Here is a 17,975-nt window from a genome sequence, read left to right as displayed (position 1 = left end):
ATATATATATATATATATATATATATATTAGAGATGCGCAGATAGGCAATTATTTCATCCGCAACCGCATCAGAAAGTCGTCAACCATCCGCCATCCACCCGATCTAACATTTGATCAGAACCGCACCCGCCCGCACCCGCCCGTTGTTATATATCTAATATAGACGATGCAAGGCATTAGTGAGGTTATAAAGCTTTTGCCTGTTAAAGAAAGGAGACTGATCCAATGCAGCACAGACATTCGCGTGCCACGCTGTCACGACCCAGACGCACACCAGTGCGCAATCATATGGGAGCCGCGCTGAGCGCACCTCCAAGCGCGTCTCGCTGCCGGCGACGGCCGGGTATGGGCCCGACGCTCCAGCGCCATCCATTTTCAGGCCTAGTTGATTCGGCAGGTGGGTTGTTACACACTCCTTAGCGGGTTCCAACTTCCATGGCCACCGTCCTGCTGTCTATATCAACCAGGGTGAGCCCCACCCCTTTCATGAGCGCACTGCGCGCGGAGTGACCCCTGTTACACGCCCCCGGCAACAGGGGTGGCGGGCAGGTAAGCTGCGCGGGCGGAGCGCGCGGAGTGACCCCTGTTACGAGCCCCCGGCCACGGGGGTGGCGGGCAGGTAAGCTGCTTACCTGCTGCGCGTGACGCCGGCCGCGGCGAAGGCGGACGAGGCGGGGTGTCTGTGCGGTGGGCGCGGTGGTGACCCTGGACGTGCGTCGGGCCCTTCTCGCGGATCGCCTCAGCTACGGCTCCCGGTGGGGCCCTCTCGGGGGAAGGGGCCTCGGTCCCGGACCCCGGCGAGGCGTCCCTTCTCTGCTCCGTAAAAGTGTCCATCTCTTTTTTTTTTTTTCTTCTGTTGTGGCATATGCTGCAGGTGCCTGCTCGTTTTTCGTATGTGGGTAACAACATTTAACTATGTATATATATTTCCCAATTGGTTTAACTGCCACCCGCCTGAATCTATTTAAAATCTAATTTTTTTTTTTTTCAACCACCCGACCCGACCCGACCCGCGGATAAAATCAAATTTTTTTTAATTTCATGCGCCCGATCCGCGGATTATCTCTAATCATCTCTAATATATATATAAAAATAAAATAAATACTTGAATTTCAGTGTTCATTTACAAACTACAACTCACAAACACTTTAGAGTTAGGCTCCACCATCAGAATGTGTACTTAAACTTATAAAGATCACATGGATATTATTCAGTGAGTTGATTCACCAAAACTAACCTGTTATACAGGAGGAAAAAGCACACAGGACGTTTTAATTGTTCACAGACTGGTCGCGCTCATCAGAATGACAAGACACTTTCCGGTCTGCAGGTGATAGCATTCAATTGGGAAGAAACGCCCTACTGCCCCCTACTGACCAATGTGAATACTGATAAATGTGTAATGACAGCTCCAAAAACGAATTCAAACCACAAAATAAAATAAATAAATCAACACAAAAATGTGACACATTATGGGTGGGTCACATATGCATGTACAGTAGATGGCAGTATTGTCCTTTTTAAAAGTGTCACAACATTGCTGTTTACGGCAGACAAACTGCTTTACGGTAGCCACTGTTGTTGTGTGTTGTCAACACGTCACTCAGGTCCGCCTGAATTTCGGGAGTTTTTCGGGAGAAAATTTGTCCCGGGAGGTTTTCGGGAGAGGTGCTGAATTTCGGGAGTCTCCCGGAAAATCCCGGAGGGTTGGCAAGTATGTCATAACTACTGTCCATTTGTTGTACATCTTGTTTTATTGTCACATTTCTGAGTCTCAGTTGCAAGTCCAAGACGTTTCAAGATATATCGTATAGTTTGTGTTACGGCGTGGCGCGGTGGAGAGAGTGGCCGTGCTAGCAGCCTGAGGGTTCCTGGTTCAATCCCCACCTTCTACCAACCTCGTCACGTCCGTTGTGTCGTTGAGCAAGACACTTCACCCTTGCTCCTGATGGGTGGTGGTCAGGCCCGGCCCTAACCAATCTGGCGCCCTCGGCAAGATTTTAGGTGGCGCCCCCCCCCCCCCCACATCAGCAGTGAAGTGTATATACTCACAAGAAACCGAATAGCTTTGTCTTTGACCTTTTTTTTTTTTACTTACAACTATACCTAATATATAAAGGGGTGGAAAAGTGACTATTACCTGCAGGGCAAACATTAGCTAACCAGAAGGCAATAACAATGTAAACAAAAAACACCTGCTTAAAAGATCTAATACAAATGTCCCTGAGGAATGTAAGGTGGGAGTACTGTAATTACCTAACGTTACATTATTATTTTCCATAACAATTTAGCCCCCTCCACAATATTAACCCGACGTTAAAACAGAACTAGCTATTTATTGATTAGCAATTGCCGAATCATGTAACATTAGCTTAATGCTAAAAAGCCAGGTTACTATCACATTCTGTAACAGACAAATCATTTCATGTAGGCTAACGTTACCTACCTGCTACCTCTGTCTTTTCTCCTTTCTCCTCCTCTTCTTTTCTCTTTTTTCTTCCCTGGGCACCTGACAGTTTTGGCCGTTTTGACATCTTGTGTTGATTTTTTGATGTGGTGACGTCCAAAAAGAGTCATGATACGGGAAGGGAGGGGGCGCACTGTGCGGGGGGGGGGGGGGGGGGGGGGGGCGTAATGTTGTAACAAATAATATTTCTATTAAATAGGCTTTACTTTGCATTTTAATTAACGTGGGATTATTTTTTGTATTTAGAAATAATAGTACCAACTTTTCTTTTTTTTTTTTTCTTTTTTTTTCTCTCCAACATTTGTGGCACTGGCGTGGCGCCCCCTGATGGACGGCGCCCTTAGCATTTGCCTATACGGCCTATGCCACGGGCCGGCCCTGGTGGTGGTTAGGCAGCTCCCGCCATCAGTGTGTGAATGGGTGAATGTGGAAATAGCGTCGAAGCGCTTTGAGTATAGAAAAGCGCTACACAAGTACAACCCATATTACATATATTACATATTACTTACTACACACCAGCGTCTTAGTTGTATTTGTCATTAATACATTTGGAAATTTCCGTGTAAAATGGTTGATGCTAATCCGTGGGACGTCAATAGCAAAGTTGATGTATATTAGCATCAATTTGGAAAAGTGGAGCCTGACTAAACTTACCGTATTTTCCGCACCATAAGGCGCCCTGGGTTATAAGCCGCGCCTTCAATGAACGGCATATTTCAAAACTTTGTCCACCTATAAGCCGCCCCGTGTTATAAGCCGCATCTAACTGCGCTAAAGGAATGTCAAAAAAACAGTCAGATAGGTCAGTCAAACTTTAATAATATATTAAAAACCAGCGTGATGTGGGCGCGCATGGAGTCGTATATCAACATGGACGGAGCTGCGTGAAAAAAGCCACCCGGCCTCTTCGCGTAAACTTACCTTAACCACTCGCTCATCATTTCTTCATCCATCCATCCCTTCGAGTTGGCTTTTATGATGACGCCGGCTGGAAAGGTCTCTTTTGGCAAGGTCTTCCTTTTGAATATCACCATGGGTGGAAGTTTCTGGCCATTAGCATGGCAAGCTAGAACCACAGTGAAGGATGACTTCTCATTCCCTGTGGTGCGAATATTCACCGTACGTGCTCCCGTTGTATCCACAGTGCGGTTCACAGGAATATCAAAAGTCAGTGGAACCTCGTCCATGTTGATAATGTTCTCTGGCCGGATCTTTTTTTCAGCTATCTTGTTTTTACAATATGCACGGAAAGTAGCCAGCTTTTCTTGAAAGTCTTTAGGCAGTTGCTGTGAAATAGTAATCCGTGTGCGGATGGAGAGATTGCGTCTTTTCATGAACCGGAAACCTGTCGCTTAGTAGGAGCCATTTTGTGGTCTTTACAGATGTAAACACACAAAGGAAATGAAACGTAATATCCGCGCGCTTCTTCTTCTTCTTCTTCTACGCGGGCGGGTGGTTGCTTACAGTAGAAGAAGAAGCGCTTCCTGTTCTATGGGGGCGGGTGCTTACCTTGGCGGTTGCTTGCGTAGAAGAAGAAGCACTTCCTCTTCTACGGGGAAAAAAGATGGCGGCTGTTTACCGTAGTTGCGAGACCGAAACTTTATGAAAATGAATCTTAATATTAATCCATATATAAAGCGCACCGGGTTATAAGCCGCACTGTCAGCTTTTGAGTAAATTTGTGGTTTTTAGGTGTGGCTAATAGTGTGGAAAATACGGTATGTCTTTTGAGTCAATTGCTTCGCATTGAAAATTGCAATATTACCTAGAAGTTGTCTGGCTGAGTCCGCTCTCAGTGCTGCTGGAGTGAGCGGTGCAAAGAGCCAGCTAAGTCGACAACCGGGCACCGTGACATCACGCGTAACCCAGGTACCGTAACATGGCAGCGGTGGACTTGAGGTGAATCGGTAGGACAAAAAAAAAGACTGGATTTGTCATGAAAGTTCTGCTTGACAAATGTGGTTGAAAAATGTGTCAAAAACAAAGTTGTGTTGTGTGTCAGCTAGCAGTTTCCTATTTGTTGCAGTTGAAACATACTCAGTGGCCTAGTGGTTAGTTAGAGTGTCCGCCCTGAGATGGGTAGGTTGTGAGTTATCATACCAAAGACTATAAAAATGGGAGCCATTACCTCCCTGCTTGGCACTCAGCATCAAGGCTTGGAATTTGGGGTTAAATTACCAAAAATGATTCCCGGGCGCAGCCACCACTGCGGCCCACTGCTCCCCTCACCTCCCAGGGGGTGATCAAGGGTGATGGGTCAAATGCAGAGAATAATTTGGCCACACCTAGTGTGTGTGTGACAATCATTGGTCATTTAAACTTGAATTTATTTGAAAACTCCTCTTCTGTCTCTCGCTCTCGCCGATGATGGTCTTGTGGTCGTTCTCACCCAGCTCTTTTTCTGCAGGCTTCATCGCAGCAGCTGAAATTCACCACGTCTGACTCGTGCGACAGGATCAAGGACGAGTTCCAATTCCTCCAAGCGCAGTACCACAGGTGAGAAGACAAAAGACCAACTGAGTGATTGTTTCTCATTCCTTGTAATTAAAGTTGTCTTCAAGGCTTGACAGAGAAATGTTAGTTCAGTCAATTGTGGCTTTTCTCTTTGAAACCTGTGGAATGTGACCATGTGATCAAAATAATGACGTCATTGTTTTTACCCTGTTGGAATTGCTCCGTTTATCTTTATTCTCCCACTTCTAATGTATTTTACAGGGAATTAGCATGCATGAAAACTCCTCTGGTCCGGCAAAAAAGTTGATATTTTCGGGGAAATGTCAAAAAATGACTCTTTATCGCCCCCTTGAAAAGTAGAAACAATTATCCGTGTCACCAGTTTCACATATGGTGACAAAAATCATGGCAAAACACGCACTCAAGAACTTATATTTGGTTTCTGTTTGCCATTTTTAGTCCAAAAACAGGAGTCATACTTTAAAAAAAACTCCTCCTCTGGACTTTGACCAAATGAACCGCGGTTTAAATGACTGATACTAGAAAGATGGTCGATGATTTATCAAGGAATTTTGCCTACGCCACAAAATGTGGGCGTGGCATGGCGCCAAACTTTGATCAGAAGATTTGCCACAAAACTTTAAACATTTTTAGTCCAAAACAGCAGTCATACTTTAACAAACTTCTCCTAGGGACTTTGACTAAATGAGCCGCGGTTAAATTGACAGATACTACACAGATGGTCGATGACAAATTGTAAAGGAATTTTGCCTATGTCATGAAATGTGGGCGTGACATGGCGCCAAACTTTGAACAGATGGTTCTCGGCAAAACTGTCCATTTTTAGTCCAAAAACAGCAGTCGTACTTTTAAAAACTCCTCCTAGGGACTTTGACCAAATGAACCGCGGTTAAATTGACAGATACTAGAAAGATGGGCGATGATAAATTGCAAAGGAAATTTGCCTACGCCACAAAATGTGGGCGTGGCATGGCGGCAAACTTTGAACAGATGGTTCGCCACAAAACGTTCCATATTTAGTCCAAAAAACAGCAGTCGTACTTTAACAAACTCCTCCTAGGGACTTTGACCAAATGAACCGAGATTAGAATGACAGATACTAGACAGATGGGCGATGATAAATTGTGAAGGAATTTTGCCTACGTCATAAAATGTGGGCGTGGCATGGCGCCAAACTTTGAACAGATGGTTCGCCACAAAACGTTCCATATTTAGTCCAAAAAACAGCAGTCGTACTTTAACAAACTCCTCCTAGGGACTTTGACCAAATGAACCAAGATTAGAATGACAGATACTAGACAGATGGGCGATGATAAATTGTGAAGGAATTTTGCCTACGTCATAAAATGTGGGCGTGGCATGGCGCCAAACTTTGAACAGATGGTTCGCCACAAAACGTTCCATATTTAGTCCAAAAAACAGCAGTCGTACTTTAACAAACCCCTCAGAGAGACTTTGACCAAATGAACCAAGATTAGAATGACAGATACTAGACAGATGGGCAATGATAAATTGTGAAGGAATTTTGCCTACGTCATAAAATGTGGGCGTGGCATGGCGCCAAACTTTGAACAGGTGGTTCGCCACAAAACTTAAAATTTTTGTCCAAAATCAGGAGTCGTACTTTAACAAACTCCTCCTAGGGACTTTGACCAAATAAATTGTGGCTAAAGTGACAGATACTAATCAGATGGGCGATGATAAATTGCAAAGGAATTTTTGCCTACGCCACAAAATGTGGGCGTGGCATGGCGCCAAACATTGATATGATGGTTTGCCACAAAACTTTCCATATTTAGTCCAAAAAGAGGAGTCGTACTTTAACAAATTCCTCCTAGGGACTTTGACCAAATGAACCGCGGTTAGAATGACAGATACTAGACATATGGGCGATGATAAATTGTGAAGGAATTTTGCCTACGTCATAAAATGTGGGCGTGGCATGGCGCCAAACTTTGAACAGATGGTTCGCCACAAAACTTTTAATTTTTAGTCCAAAAACTGAAGTTGTACTTTAACAAACTCCTCCTAGGGACTTTGACCAAATGAACCGCAGTTAAAATGACAGATACTAGACAGATGGGCAAAGGAATTTTTGCCTACGTCATAAAAGGTGGGCGTGGCATGGCGCCAAACTTTAAACAGAGGGTTCGCCACAAAACTCTGAGCATTTATAACTCGGCTCCACAAATTCAGATCTTAATCATGATTGGTTCAAATGACGATCACGCCGCCCCGAAGTTCTTGCTGGGTCAGTACCTATTCGTACCCATTTGAAGTGGGTACGAATAGTACGAACTGCTCCTCGACATCAACCATCAAAATGTCACTACTTGACTTTAAATGAAAATGTCTCTTTCCACTCTGATATGAGACTTTAAGGTCGGGAAGTGATCATGACTAGACGGTGATATCGACATTAAGATCGCGAGGGTATCTGCCCTGAACAAACCGTATCAGTCAACTCTACTTTGAAGACATGCTACTCATCTTTCTTTACTGCCTCTGAAGTCTAGGACTACGTTCACACTGCAGGCCAAAGTGGCCCAAATCAGGGTTTTTTTGTCCAGCTGACTGTTTATACTGCAAGTAAAATGTGATCTTAATCAGACTGCGGTGTAAACGCACACAGGCTCGAATGTGGCCTCAAAGTCGCTTGCATGCACGGTTCAATAAAGTGCAAACAAAGGAGGTTATTGACTGGATTCCGTAAATGAACAAGGAAGTCGGTACTACTACTACAAAATAAAAGGCGCCACTCCTTAAAAATGCGTGTTTTTAAGTGAAAATAAATGAAAGTAATATAATGTATGAATGGATATATAGTGTCATATATTTGGGAATCTTTTTAAGGCTGTTAAGTAGAGCGTGGATCTACGTCAGCTTTATTTTCAACTCACTTCCGTAAACAACTTCCAAAATGTACGTAAGATGTAAGCAAATAAGGGACAATTATGGTCCTTCAACAATAGCTATTTGTTCGGAATCACAACATATATTCATGTGTTACATATAGCCTATTCAGTGTTTCCCACAGGACAGGCATCTATTTGTGGTGGTGTGGGCGGGGGGTGACGGCGGCAGCGGCAATGACCAAGAAGAACGCGGAGTTGGAATATAAGTACAACACTTTATGTACATATTTAGCTCATTAAAATTACCGACTGGAAGGCGAGAAACACTTTATTTCAACAGACTCTGGCGCCGTACCTGTCGTCAAAACTCCAAAGACCGACTGCACAGTTGCGCTAACAAAATAAGAGTCTCAGAAAGCTGGCGTGCACAAGCTAGCAAGCTACGGAGTTTGCCGACAATGTATTTCTTGTAAAGTGTATACAAAGGAGTACAGAAGCTGGACAAATAAGATGCCAAAAACCAACCACTTTCATGTGGTATTGGACAGAAAGGAGGACTTTTTTTCTCCTCCATTCGAAAATGCGAACGTTATCATCACCACTGTCTGATTCCTATCAATGCAAGTCATCACAATCAGGTAATACACCAACTTATATTCTTGTCTTCATGAAAGAAAGGAATCTATATGTGTTAAACATGCTTGTATTATCTTTAAACACCTTTAACTTATTAACAATATTAAGTATATGTGTTAAACATGCTTGTATTATCTTTAAACACCTTTAACTTGTTAACAATATTAACTATATGTGTTAAACATGCTTGTATTATCTTTAAACACCTTTAACTTGTTAACAATATTAACTATATGTGTTAAACATGCTTGTATTGTCATTAAACACCTTTAACTTGTTAACAATATTAACTATATGTATTAAACATACTTGTATTATCATTAAACACCTTTAATTTATTAACAATATTAACTATATGTATTAAACATTCTTGTATTATCATTAAACACCTTTAATTTATTAACAATATTAACTATGTGTTAAACATGCTTGCATTATCATTAAACACCTTTAACTTGTTAACAAAAACATATATTTCATAAATAAGTAAATATAAATGATATATATATGAATGAGGTAGATCCCCACGACTTGATCAATTGAAAAGTAGCTCGCCTGCAGAAAAAGTGTGAGCACCCCTGAGTTACACCCATCTGAACAGGTCAGCCACCTGTTTAAAGCCCGATCACAGTTGAAATCTTGAAATGAAGGGCCTTTAATGGCCAAAACATTAACCTGGACAACATTTTAACAGCTGGTTGGCTCAGATTTTATTCTTTTCATTGCATTCACATGCTGCAGTGGACAGTGGACAATTTAGCTTCATTATTAATGCAGTATCTGAAGCACCGTCTCCACGTGTGTTTATTGACAACAGGGTTATAACCTGAACACGTTAGCTCGTCGGTATGGTAACACGTGACGTGACAACAGCGGCGGTGTTAATGAAGCAGCGTCAGGCTGCTCACCGTGAGTGAAACGCTCGGTGAAATCGCGGATTAACGTTAAATATATGACGAGCCGCGAGCGATGCAGCTATAATTTATCTACCTACAACCTATATTACCCTCGTATTTTGATCCGGTCGGTCCGTTCTTTTACTCCGCCGTCTTCTTCTTCTTCTTCTGGCCCACCAGGTGAATTAAGTGCTATTGGCGGAGTTACAATGCATAGTAGGCTATTGCCACCTACTGCACCGGAGTTGTAACTACAAGCAACATTCACAGACAGTCCCATTGCTTTTATGAGCGGTCGAGCGAGCCAAAAGCCGAAAAATCCATTTGTGGCGGACGTAATTCTTTCGTGGCGGGCCGCCACAAATAAACGAATGTGTGGGAAACACTGCTATTATTTGTGCACCATTGACTAAATATGCACTGAACATTTGGCTGCCCCAAAAAAGACTTTGCTCACGGAAAGTAGATGTTATGATGAAGTATCCACCTCCGCTGGCAGGCTGCACACGAAGGACATAGCTCGCTCCAAAATGACCTAAAAGTGGCATTCGGGTCATTGCTGTTATGGTTGGACTAAGGGGAGGTGACGGCAAACAGACACCAGGGGGAAGTATATACAATTATTTAATATATATATATATATAATAATTCAATATATATATATAATAATAATAACAAACACTACTGGACTAAGGAAATTGAGTGTGAACTAGAATACAAGAGTGTGTGGTGTAAGACTATATGTGTAGTTAGCTGAAGTGTGTTACCAAGTGTTGACGAGAGCAAACGCGGCAGTCCATGGGGCAGGCAGGTGATCCGGGGCGAGAGAGAGGCGTCAAAGTCCAGGGGCAAGCGAGGAGTCAAGGAAACGAGGGAGGCAGTCAAAATCCAGGGCAACGGAAGGTAAACACTGCGGAGGCACGGGAGAACAAACAAGGATGTCAGACACGAGGGAAAACACGCAGAGACAGAGAGAGATCATAAGCCTTACGGTACACCATGAGAAAACTAAGTTCCCGCGCCGATCCTTGGGTCCACTGGTCCTTTATTGAGCCTGCCCTCATCAGACCCAGGAGTGTAGATTGCCGGTGAGTGAATGCAGCTGGTGGCTGCTGCAGGGCGGGGACGCGCGCACCCGTGGGCGTGTCCCGAGGTGCGCACAGACGGATGAGCGGCGTTGGCAGGAGCCTGAGCCGTAACAATTGCCGTTTAGACCAAAGTCACATTTGAAAAGATCAGATTGGGACTACCTGCCAACTTGGCCTGAATGTGATGCAAAAAGATCAGAGTTGAAGCACTTTAGAGGATAGATTGGTCTGTCTTTGTGTATGTTTCTATATTTTGCTTTTATATGCGTCCTTCCTTCCTGCTGAGGTGGGTTTGTTCCTCACTACCTGATCTCCCACTAAGCTTCCGGGGATCCTTTTTGTTGCTCCATTCTGAATCCTCACTAACATCCTGCGAGTATTTCTCCCCTTTCTTTGGTTTGGGTAATTCCCCCAATGGTGAGCATCTCCGTTTAACTCCCCCCCCCCCGTCTGAGCAGACATACAGACCCTGCCTGTTGACTCAGATGTGCTGGGAGGTTTGGGAGTCACAGTGGAAGCTTTGTAGTGATCTGCTGCAGCGCCTGAAAAGGCAAATGTACAACAGGCGCTCCCCCGGGTATAGTAGCAGCCTTTGTATCCGTCTCCGCCTCCTCCCCATAATTCCCCGCCTCGGCTCCGCTTCCCTCGGTCGCATGCATAAATAGATCAGGGAATACATAAATCAAAATAAAGATGACAGCAGGAGCGATTTAGCGAGGGAAGAATCAGCAATAAAACTCCATCAAAGTGTCTTTTGAGAGCAGCGGTGCATGGCCGGGGGCTGATGAGCGCCAATCACAAAAGACAATCCCAGGTAGACTGACAGCGGGGGACATGTTGCCATGACAACCCGCCGCACAGCCCAACACATGTACACATGGGGAGCAGGAAGCGTCATAAATGGACTAGGCTTGTACAATCTCCCAATACACTGCAAAAAGTGAAATCTAAGTAAGATGAAATATGTCAAATAAGGCTGATATTTGCTTATTTTCTGTCTGATAAGATCATTCTTCTCACTAAGCAGATTTTACGTTAGTGTTTTACTTGTTTTAAGGGTTTTGGTCCTAAATGATCTCAGTAAGATATTACAGATGTGATGACCTATATTGAGTAAAACATGCTTGAAACTAGAATATCAAGTGTTGCAAAGCTGTGTCATCAACACTCACAAGTAGAAAACTACTTTTTTAAAGTCATCTTTTCTTATTTCAAGCATGAAATAAAAAATCATGACTTTAGCACAATTGTGTCCCTGTCTGGCCCGCATGAGGCCAATCATAAATTACAAAATACATTTAAAAAAGTATCTATGTCGAGTGTGCAATACAACGGTGCTGCTTTTGTTTTGAAAAGCGTTATTTGTATTACCGTATTTTCCGCACCATAAGGCGCCCTGGGTTAAAAGCCGCGCCTTCAATGAACGGCATATTTCAAAACTTTGTCCACCTATAAGCTGCCCCGTGTTGTAAGCCGCATCTAACTGCGCTAAAGGAATGTCAAAAAAACAGTCAGATAGGTCAGTCAAACTTTAATAATATATTAAAAACCAGCGTGATGTGGGCGCGCATGGAGTCGTATATCAACATGGACGGAGCTGCGTGAAAAAAGCCACCCGGCCTCTTCGCGTAAACTTAAACTTACCTTAACCACTCGCTCATCTTTTCTTCATCCATCCCTTCGAGTTAGCTTTTATGATGACGCCGGCTGGAAAGGTCTCTTTTGGCAAGGTCTTCCTTTTGAATATCACCATGGGTGGAAGTTTCTGGCCATTAGCATGGCAAGCTAGAACCACAGTGAAGGATGACTTCTCATTCCCTGTGGTGCGAATATTCACCGTACGTGCTCCTGTTGTATCCACAGTGCGGTTCACAGGAATATCAGTTGCTGTGAAATAGTAATCCGTGTGCGGATGGAGAGATTGCGTCTTTTCATGAACCGGATCCCGGTCGCTTAGTAGGAGCCATTTTGTGGTCTTTACAGATGTAAACACACAAAGGAAATGAAACGTACGGTGATATCCGCGCGCTTTTTCTTCTTCTACGCGGGCGGGTGGTTGCTTACAGTAGAAGAAGAAGCGCTTCCTGTTCTATGGGGGCGGGTGCTTACCTTGGCGGTTGCTTGCGTAGAAGAAGAAGCGCTTCCTGTTCTACCGGGAAAAAAGATGGCGGCTGTTTACCGAAGTTGCGAGACCGAAACTTTATGAAAATGAATCTTAATATTTATCCATATATAAAGCGCACCGGGTTATAAGCCGCACTGTCAGCTTTTGAGAAAATTTGTGGTTTTTAGGTGCGCCTTATAGTGCGGAAAATACGGTACTTCCGTGTGGACGTATGCGCGTGTGTGATTGTGAGTGAATGTGAACAGCGGCAATCACAATTTACAAAACAAAGTTTAAAAAAACATCTATGTCGTGCGTGCAATACAACCGTGCTGCTTTTATTTTGAAAAGTGTTATTTATGGGCGTATGTCCGAGTGTAACCTGTGAGTGAAGGTGCACAGTGACAAGTGATGAGAGCTAAAAAGAGAAAAGTTGATGACGAATGGCGTGTTTTCAACAAGACATGGACTGCCAAGTATTTCTTTACATAAATTAAAGATAAAGCCGTCTGCTTAATTTGTGGTACACAGGTTGCTAGAATAGAATTTGAATCGCCACTACACGACGAAGCACGATGAAAAATACCGGAATGTGTCTGATGAAGCGTGCGCAAGGGAGGCTGATGCGTTGATGGTAAAACTGCAAACCCAACAAGGACTTTTTACCAAATTTCACACCCCCAGAGATGCAGCCATCAGGACAAGTTTAGTCATTTCTCACCAAATCGCCAGAAAAAGTAAGACGTTTTCTGACGGAGAGTTTATTAAGGAGTGCTTATTGGACTCTGTTGCGCTGATATGCCCGGAGACTTTGACTGTTTTTCGCTGGCTTTGAATGAGAGCTGCGATGTACATGACACCGCCCAGCTGCTCATCTTCTTAGGTGGGATAACTGCAGACTTTCAAATCACGAAGGAGCTGGCAGCCATGCAGTCAATTAAAGAGACAATCACAGGTAATGACTTGTTCACATAGGTAAATGTGTGTTTGGACATGTTAGGACTGAAATTGGACAAGCTGGCAGGTGTGACAATCCAATCAAATCCACTTTATTTATATAGCACATTTAAACAACAAAATGTTTCCAGAGTGCTGCACAACAATATTAAAAACAATATTCAAATATTATCCTTAGCTCCACCAATGACTGAATAAAAACAAAAAATAATTACATATAAAACCAATATAAAATAAATATGATTTAAAAAGATGTTGAACAAAAGATTGTTGTCCAAATCTGACAGGGAAAAATGTTGGATAATGCAGGATAAAGTGACAGAAATTAACCCTGTGCAGAAATGGACATTTTTGCATTGTATTATACATCAGGAAGTGTTGTGTAAGACAGTGTTCAAAATAAAACCATCAAAAGCAATCTGCTTTTGTATAAAGTTACCGTATTTTCCGCACTATAAGGCGCACCTAAAAACCACAAATTTTCTCAAAAGCTGACAGTGCGCCTTATAACCCGGTGCGCTTTATATATGGATTAATATTAAGATTCATTTTCATAAAGTTTCGGTCTCGCAACTACGGTAAACAGCCGCCATCTTTTTTCCCCGTAGAAGAGGAAGTGCTTCTTCTTCTACGCAAGCAACCGCCAAGGTAAGCACCCGCCCCCATAGAACAGGAAGCGCTTCTTCTTCTACTGTAAGCAACCACCCGCCCGCGTAGAAGAAGAAGAAGAAGTGCGCGGATACTACGTTTCATTTCCTTTGTGTGTTTACATCTGTAAAGACCACAAAATGGCGACAGGTTTCCGGTTCATGAAAAGACGCAATCTCTCCATCCGCACACGGACTACTATTTCACAGCAACTGCCTAAAGACTTTCAAGAAAAGCTGGCTACTTTCCGTGCATATTGTAAAAACAAGATAGCTGAAAAAAAGATCCGGCCAGAGAACATTATCAACATGGACGAGGTTCCACTGACTTTTGATATTCCTGTGAACCGCACTGTGGATACAACGGGAGCACGTACGGTGAATATTCGCACCACAGGGAATGAGAAGTCATCCTTCACTGTGTTTCTAGCTTGCCATGCTAATGGCCAGAAACTTCCACCCATGGTGATATTCAAAAGGAAGACCTTGCCAAAAGAGACCTTTCCAGCCGGCGTCATCATAAAAGCTAACTCGAAGGGATGGATGGATGAAGAAAAGATGAGCGAGTGGTTAAGGTAAGTTTACGCGAAGAGGCCGGGTGGCTTTTTTCACGCAGCTCCGTCCATGTTGATATACGACTCCATGCGCGCCCACATCACGCTGGTTTTTAATATATTATTAAAGTTTGACTGACCTATCTGACTGTTTTTTTGACATTCCTTTAGCGCAGTTAGATGCGGCTTACAACACGGGGCGGCTTATAGGTGGACAAAGTTTTGAAATATGCCGTTCATTGAAGGCGCAGCTTATAACCCAGGGCGGCTTATGGTGCGGAAAATACGGTAAGTTAGATTAAATGAAATTATTATTATTATTAATTATTATTATTATTATTTATCTTACGGTTTATCAAAAATAATATTGAGCAAAATTTAATTGAAATTTTGTCGACGTGGCCCTCCAGCAGTGCTTGGGTTGCTTATGCGGCCCCCGGTAAAAATGAATTGCCCACCCCTGGTTTACAGTATAGTAGTTTGGGGTGATTGGATGACGTCACTAGTCAGAAAATGTATTTTAGAGTAACTTAAAAACCTTAACGCACAAACGAACGGCAGTGTTATTTTATTATCTGCAATAAAGGAGAGGGCAACTTTACACAGATTATTAGCCATGGATGGGTTTATAATGATAGATTCACCGAGGGGATGCATCATCACTTCTTCAGCGCTCTGCTGTAAAGAAAAAAGATTGCTCTTTAAGTCGCGCTTCGCAATCATGACTGCGCCCATGTGCAGCAACGCCAGCTGATTGGAATCAGCCCAGACCTTCTGCTCATGTTTGTCTGAGTCCTGACGTGTGTGGAGTAGGCTCATACCTGGCCTTCAAATCATCTGCTGGTGTTTGACCAGATCTCACTTCCATGCTCCCAGAGAGCTGCATACACACTGCTTGTGTAAACTGATGATCAATGCTGCTGTGTATCATTTTGTGTAAACTGATGATCAATGCTGCTGTGTATCATTTTGTGGCGTCTCCAAAGAACTTTTTCACTTCTGATACGACAGCCGATATTGGGGCCTTGAGTATTGGCCGATATCAGCACCAATCATACATATTTTTATTACTTTGCAGTCGGGTTGTTCGGTATACCGGTACTGATGAAGTACTGCGATACTAACTGATTGAAATAGGTACTATACTGCCTTTGAAAAGTACCGGTACCATCCTTTCATCTGAACCCCCGCTGTGTGGCGCTGACTACAGAGCCGAGGCGCATGATGTTGAGTGTGTCAAAACGCACACACAAAGTGCATACAAGCAATAACATCTTGGAGAGGAGGAATGGCAAAAAAAAACGACAATTCTACTGGTTAATAAAAAGTGTGTGAAGTGCAATTTGGAGGTATTTGGGCTTCAGAACTAACGGTGAAGGTGACGCTTTAAACACGGAAGCGCCGCGCTTCAATTGTTGCTTTAAAACACACCTCTACAAATGTGGCGATTAGTATTGTCACCTTTGCTTCAAACTTAGGTAAACATTTAAATAATAAGCATTCAGATCTGCACAAGGAGTTTAAATAGTGACAGGTAATAATGCAGTTGTTACACCTGTCCTGCTGTTCTGCTCCGGTGCAGACTGTAGTCGAGGAGCGCAGGGTCCATGTTAACACACTTCACTTTGCCCGTCAATGGGTCTGCGAAGCTCCACTTTCACATCAGAATGACGAGACGGCCGATTTGTGACAATCCGGTTGCTTCATTGTTAGTTTTGCAGGACACAATCAGACCTATTCATCACTCTACTGCGCAGTGCAAGCGCTCTCTCTCTTTGCTCGTCCACTCACTCACTGACGTCACTCAGCCACCAGGTTGCCTTTCTCTTAAACACACATTACATAGGTGGGTGCTTCGGGGCCCGAGCACCCACGTGGGATTGATGGCAATTTAAAATCTTTAAAATATTTTTGTTTAAATCAATCTTCTTGTTGTTACAGTAATTGTGTGGCGAGTTTGGTCCATTTTACAGAACAAAAGAGTCACAAATCATACAATCTATGATTGACAAAGCCCAACCAGGGTTTATTTTTGCCCGATAATGAACTGACGACACAATCATCTTGACTTTCAACATACTGCACACAAGCGAATGAAGCATACTTACTCAACAGCCATACTTGTTACACTAATGAACACCGTCATAAACATGTGCTATAAAGTGAAACCACACTAAACAACAACGACAAACACATTTCAGAAGAATGTTTGCATCGTAGCACAACATAAACACTACAGAACAAATTCCCAGAATTTTTTTTGCTGATATTGGACTGATCACAGGCAGCACGGTGGCGACTTGTCCAGGGTGTACCCCGCCTTCCGCCCGATTGTAGCTGAGATAGGCTCCAGCGCCCCCCGCGACCCCGAAGGGAATAAGCGGTCGAAAATGGATGGATGGATGGACTGATCACACCTGGTATCGTTTAGATCCGGGGGTTCTAAAGGCCCAACTTTTCCACTACAGAAGGGCTAACGCTCTCACGCAGGGTTCATCAAAATGTCGGAAGTGATGTTACCTGTGAGTAATCCCAGGATATTATCCGTGTGAGACATCAAGTTACCTGTGAGTAATCCCAGGATATTATCTGTGTGAGACATCAGGTTACCTGTGAGTAATCCCAGGATATTATCTGTGTGACACATCAAGTTACCTGTGAGTAATCCCAGGATATTATCTGTGTGAGACATCAAGTTACCTGTGAGTAATCCCAGGATATTATCTGTGAGAGACATCAAGTTACCTGTGAGTAATCCCAGGATATTATCTATATGAGACATCAAGTTACCTGTGAGTAATCCCAGGATATTATCTATGTGAGACATCAGGTTACCTGTGAGTAATCCCAGGATATTATCCGTGTGAGACATCAAGTTACCTGTGAGTAATCCCAGGATATTATCTGTGTGAGACATCAAGTTACCTGTGAGTAATCCCAGGATATTATCTGTGTAAAACATCAAGTTACCTGTGAGTAATCCCAGGATATTATCCGTGTGAGACATCAAGTTACCTGTGAGTAATCCCAGGATATTATCCGTGTGAGACATCAAGTTACCTGTGAGTAATCCCAGGATATTATCCATGTGAGACATCAAGTTACCTGTGAGTAATCTCAGGATATTATCCGTGTAAAACATCAAGTTACCTGTGAGTAATCCCAGGATATTATCCGTGTAAAACATCAAGTTACCTGTGAGTAATCCCAGGATATTATCTATATGAGACATCAAGTTACCTGTGAGTAATCCCAGGATATTATCCGTGTAAAACATCAAGTTATCGGTGAGTAA

General features: G+C 43.2%; 1 protein-coding gene across 2 annotated transcripts in view; it reads left to right on the top strand.

Moving 5' to 3' along the window:
* Positions 1–17,975, top strand: part of tle5 (TLE family member 5, transcriptional modulator) — an 89,784-nt gene that overhangs the window by 38,931 nt on the left and 32,878 nt on the right. For both annotated transcript variants that reach the window (XM_061976268.2, XM_061976267.2), the window contains exon 2: positions 4,876–4,964. In XM_061976268.2, coding sequence (XP_061832252.1) covers positions 4,876–4,964 — 89 coding nt within the window. The remainder of the gene's footprint in view (positions 1–4,875; positions 4,965–17,975) is intronic.

The sequence above is a fragment of the Nerophis lumbriciformis genome, linkage group LG14 (assembly GCF_033978685.3).
Source record: "Nerophis lumbriciformis linkage group LG14, RoL_Nlum_v2.1, whole genome shotgun sequence".
Classification (NCBI taxonomy): Eukaryota; Metazoa; Chordata; class Actinopteri; order Syngnathiformes; family Syngnathidae; genus Nerophis; species Nerophis lumbriciformis.
This window is presented reverse-complemented; position numbering and strand designations above follow the sequence as displayed.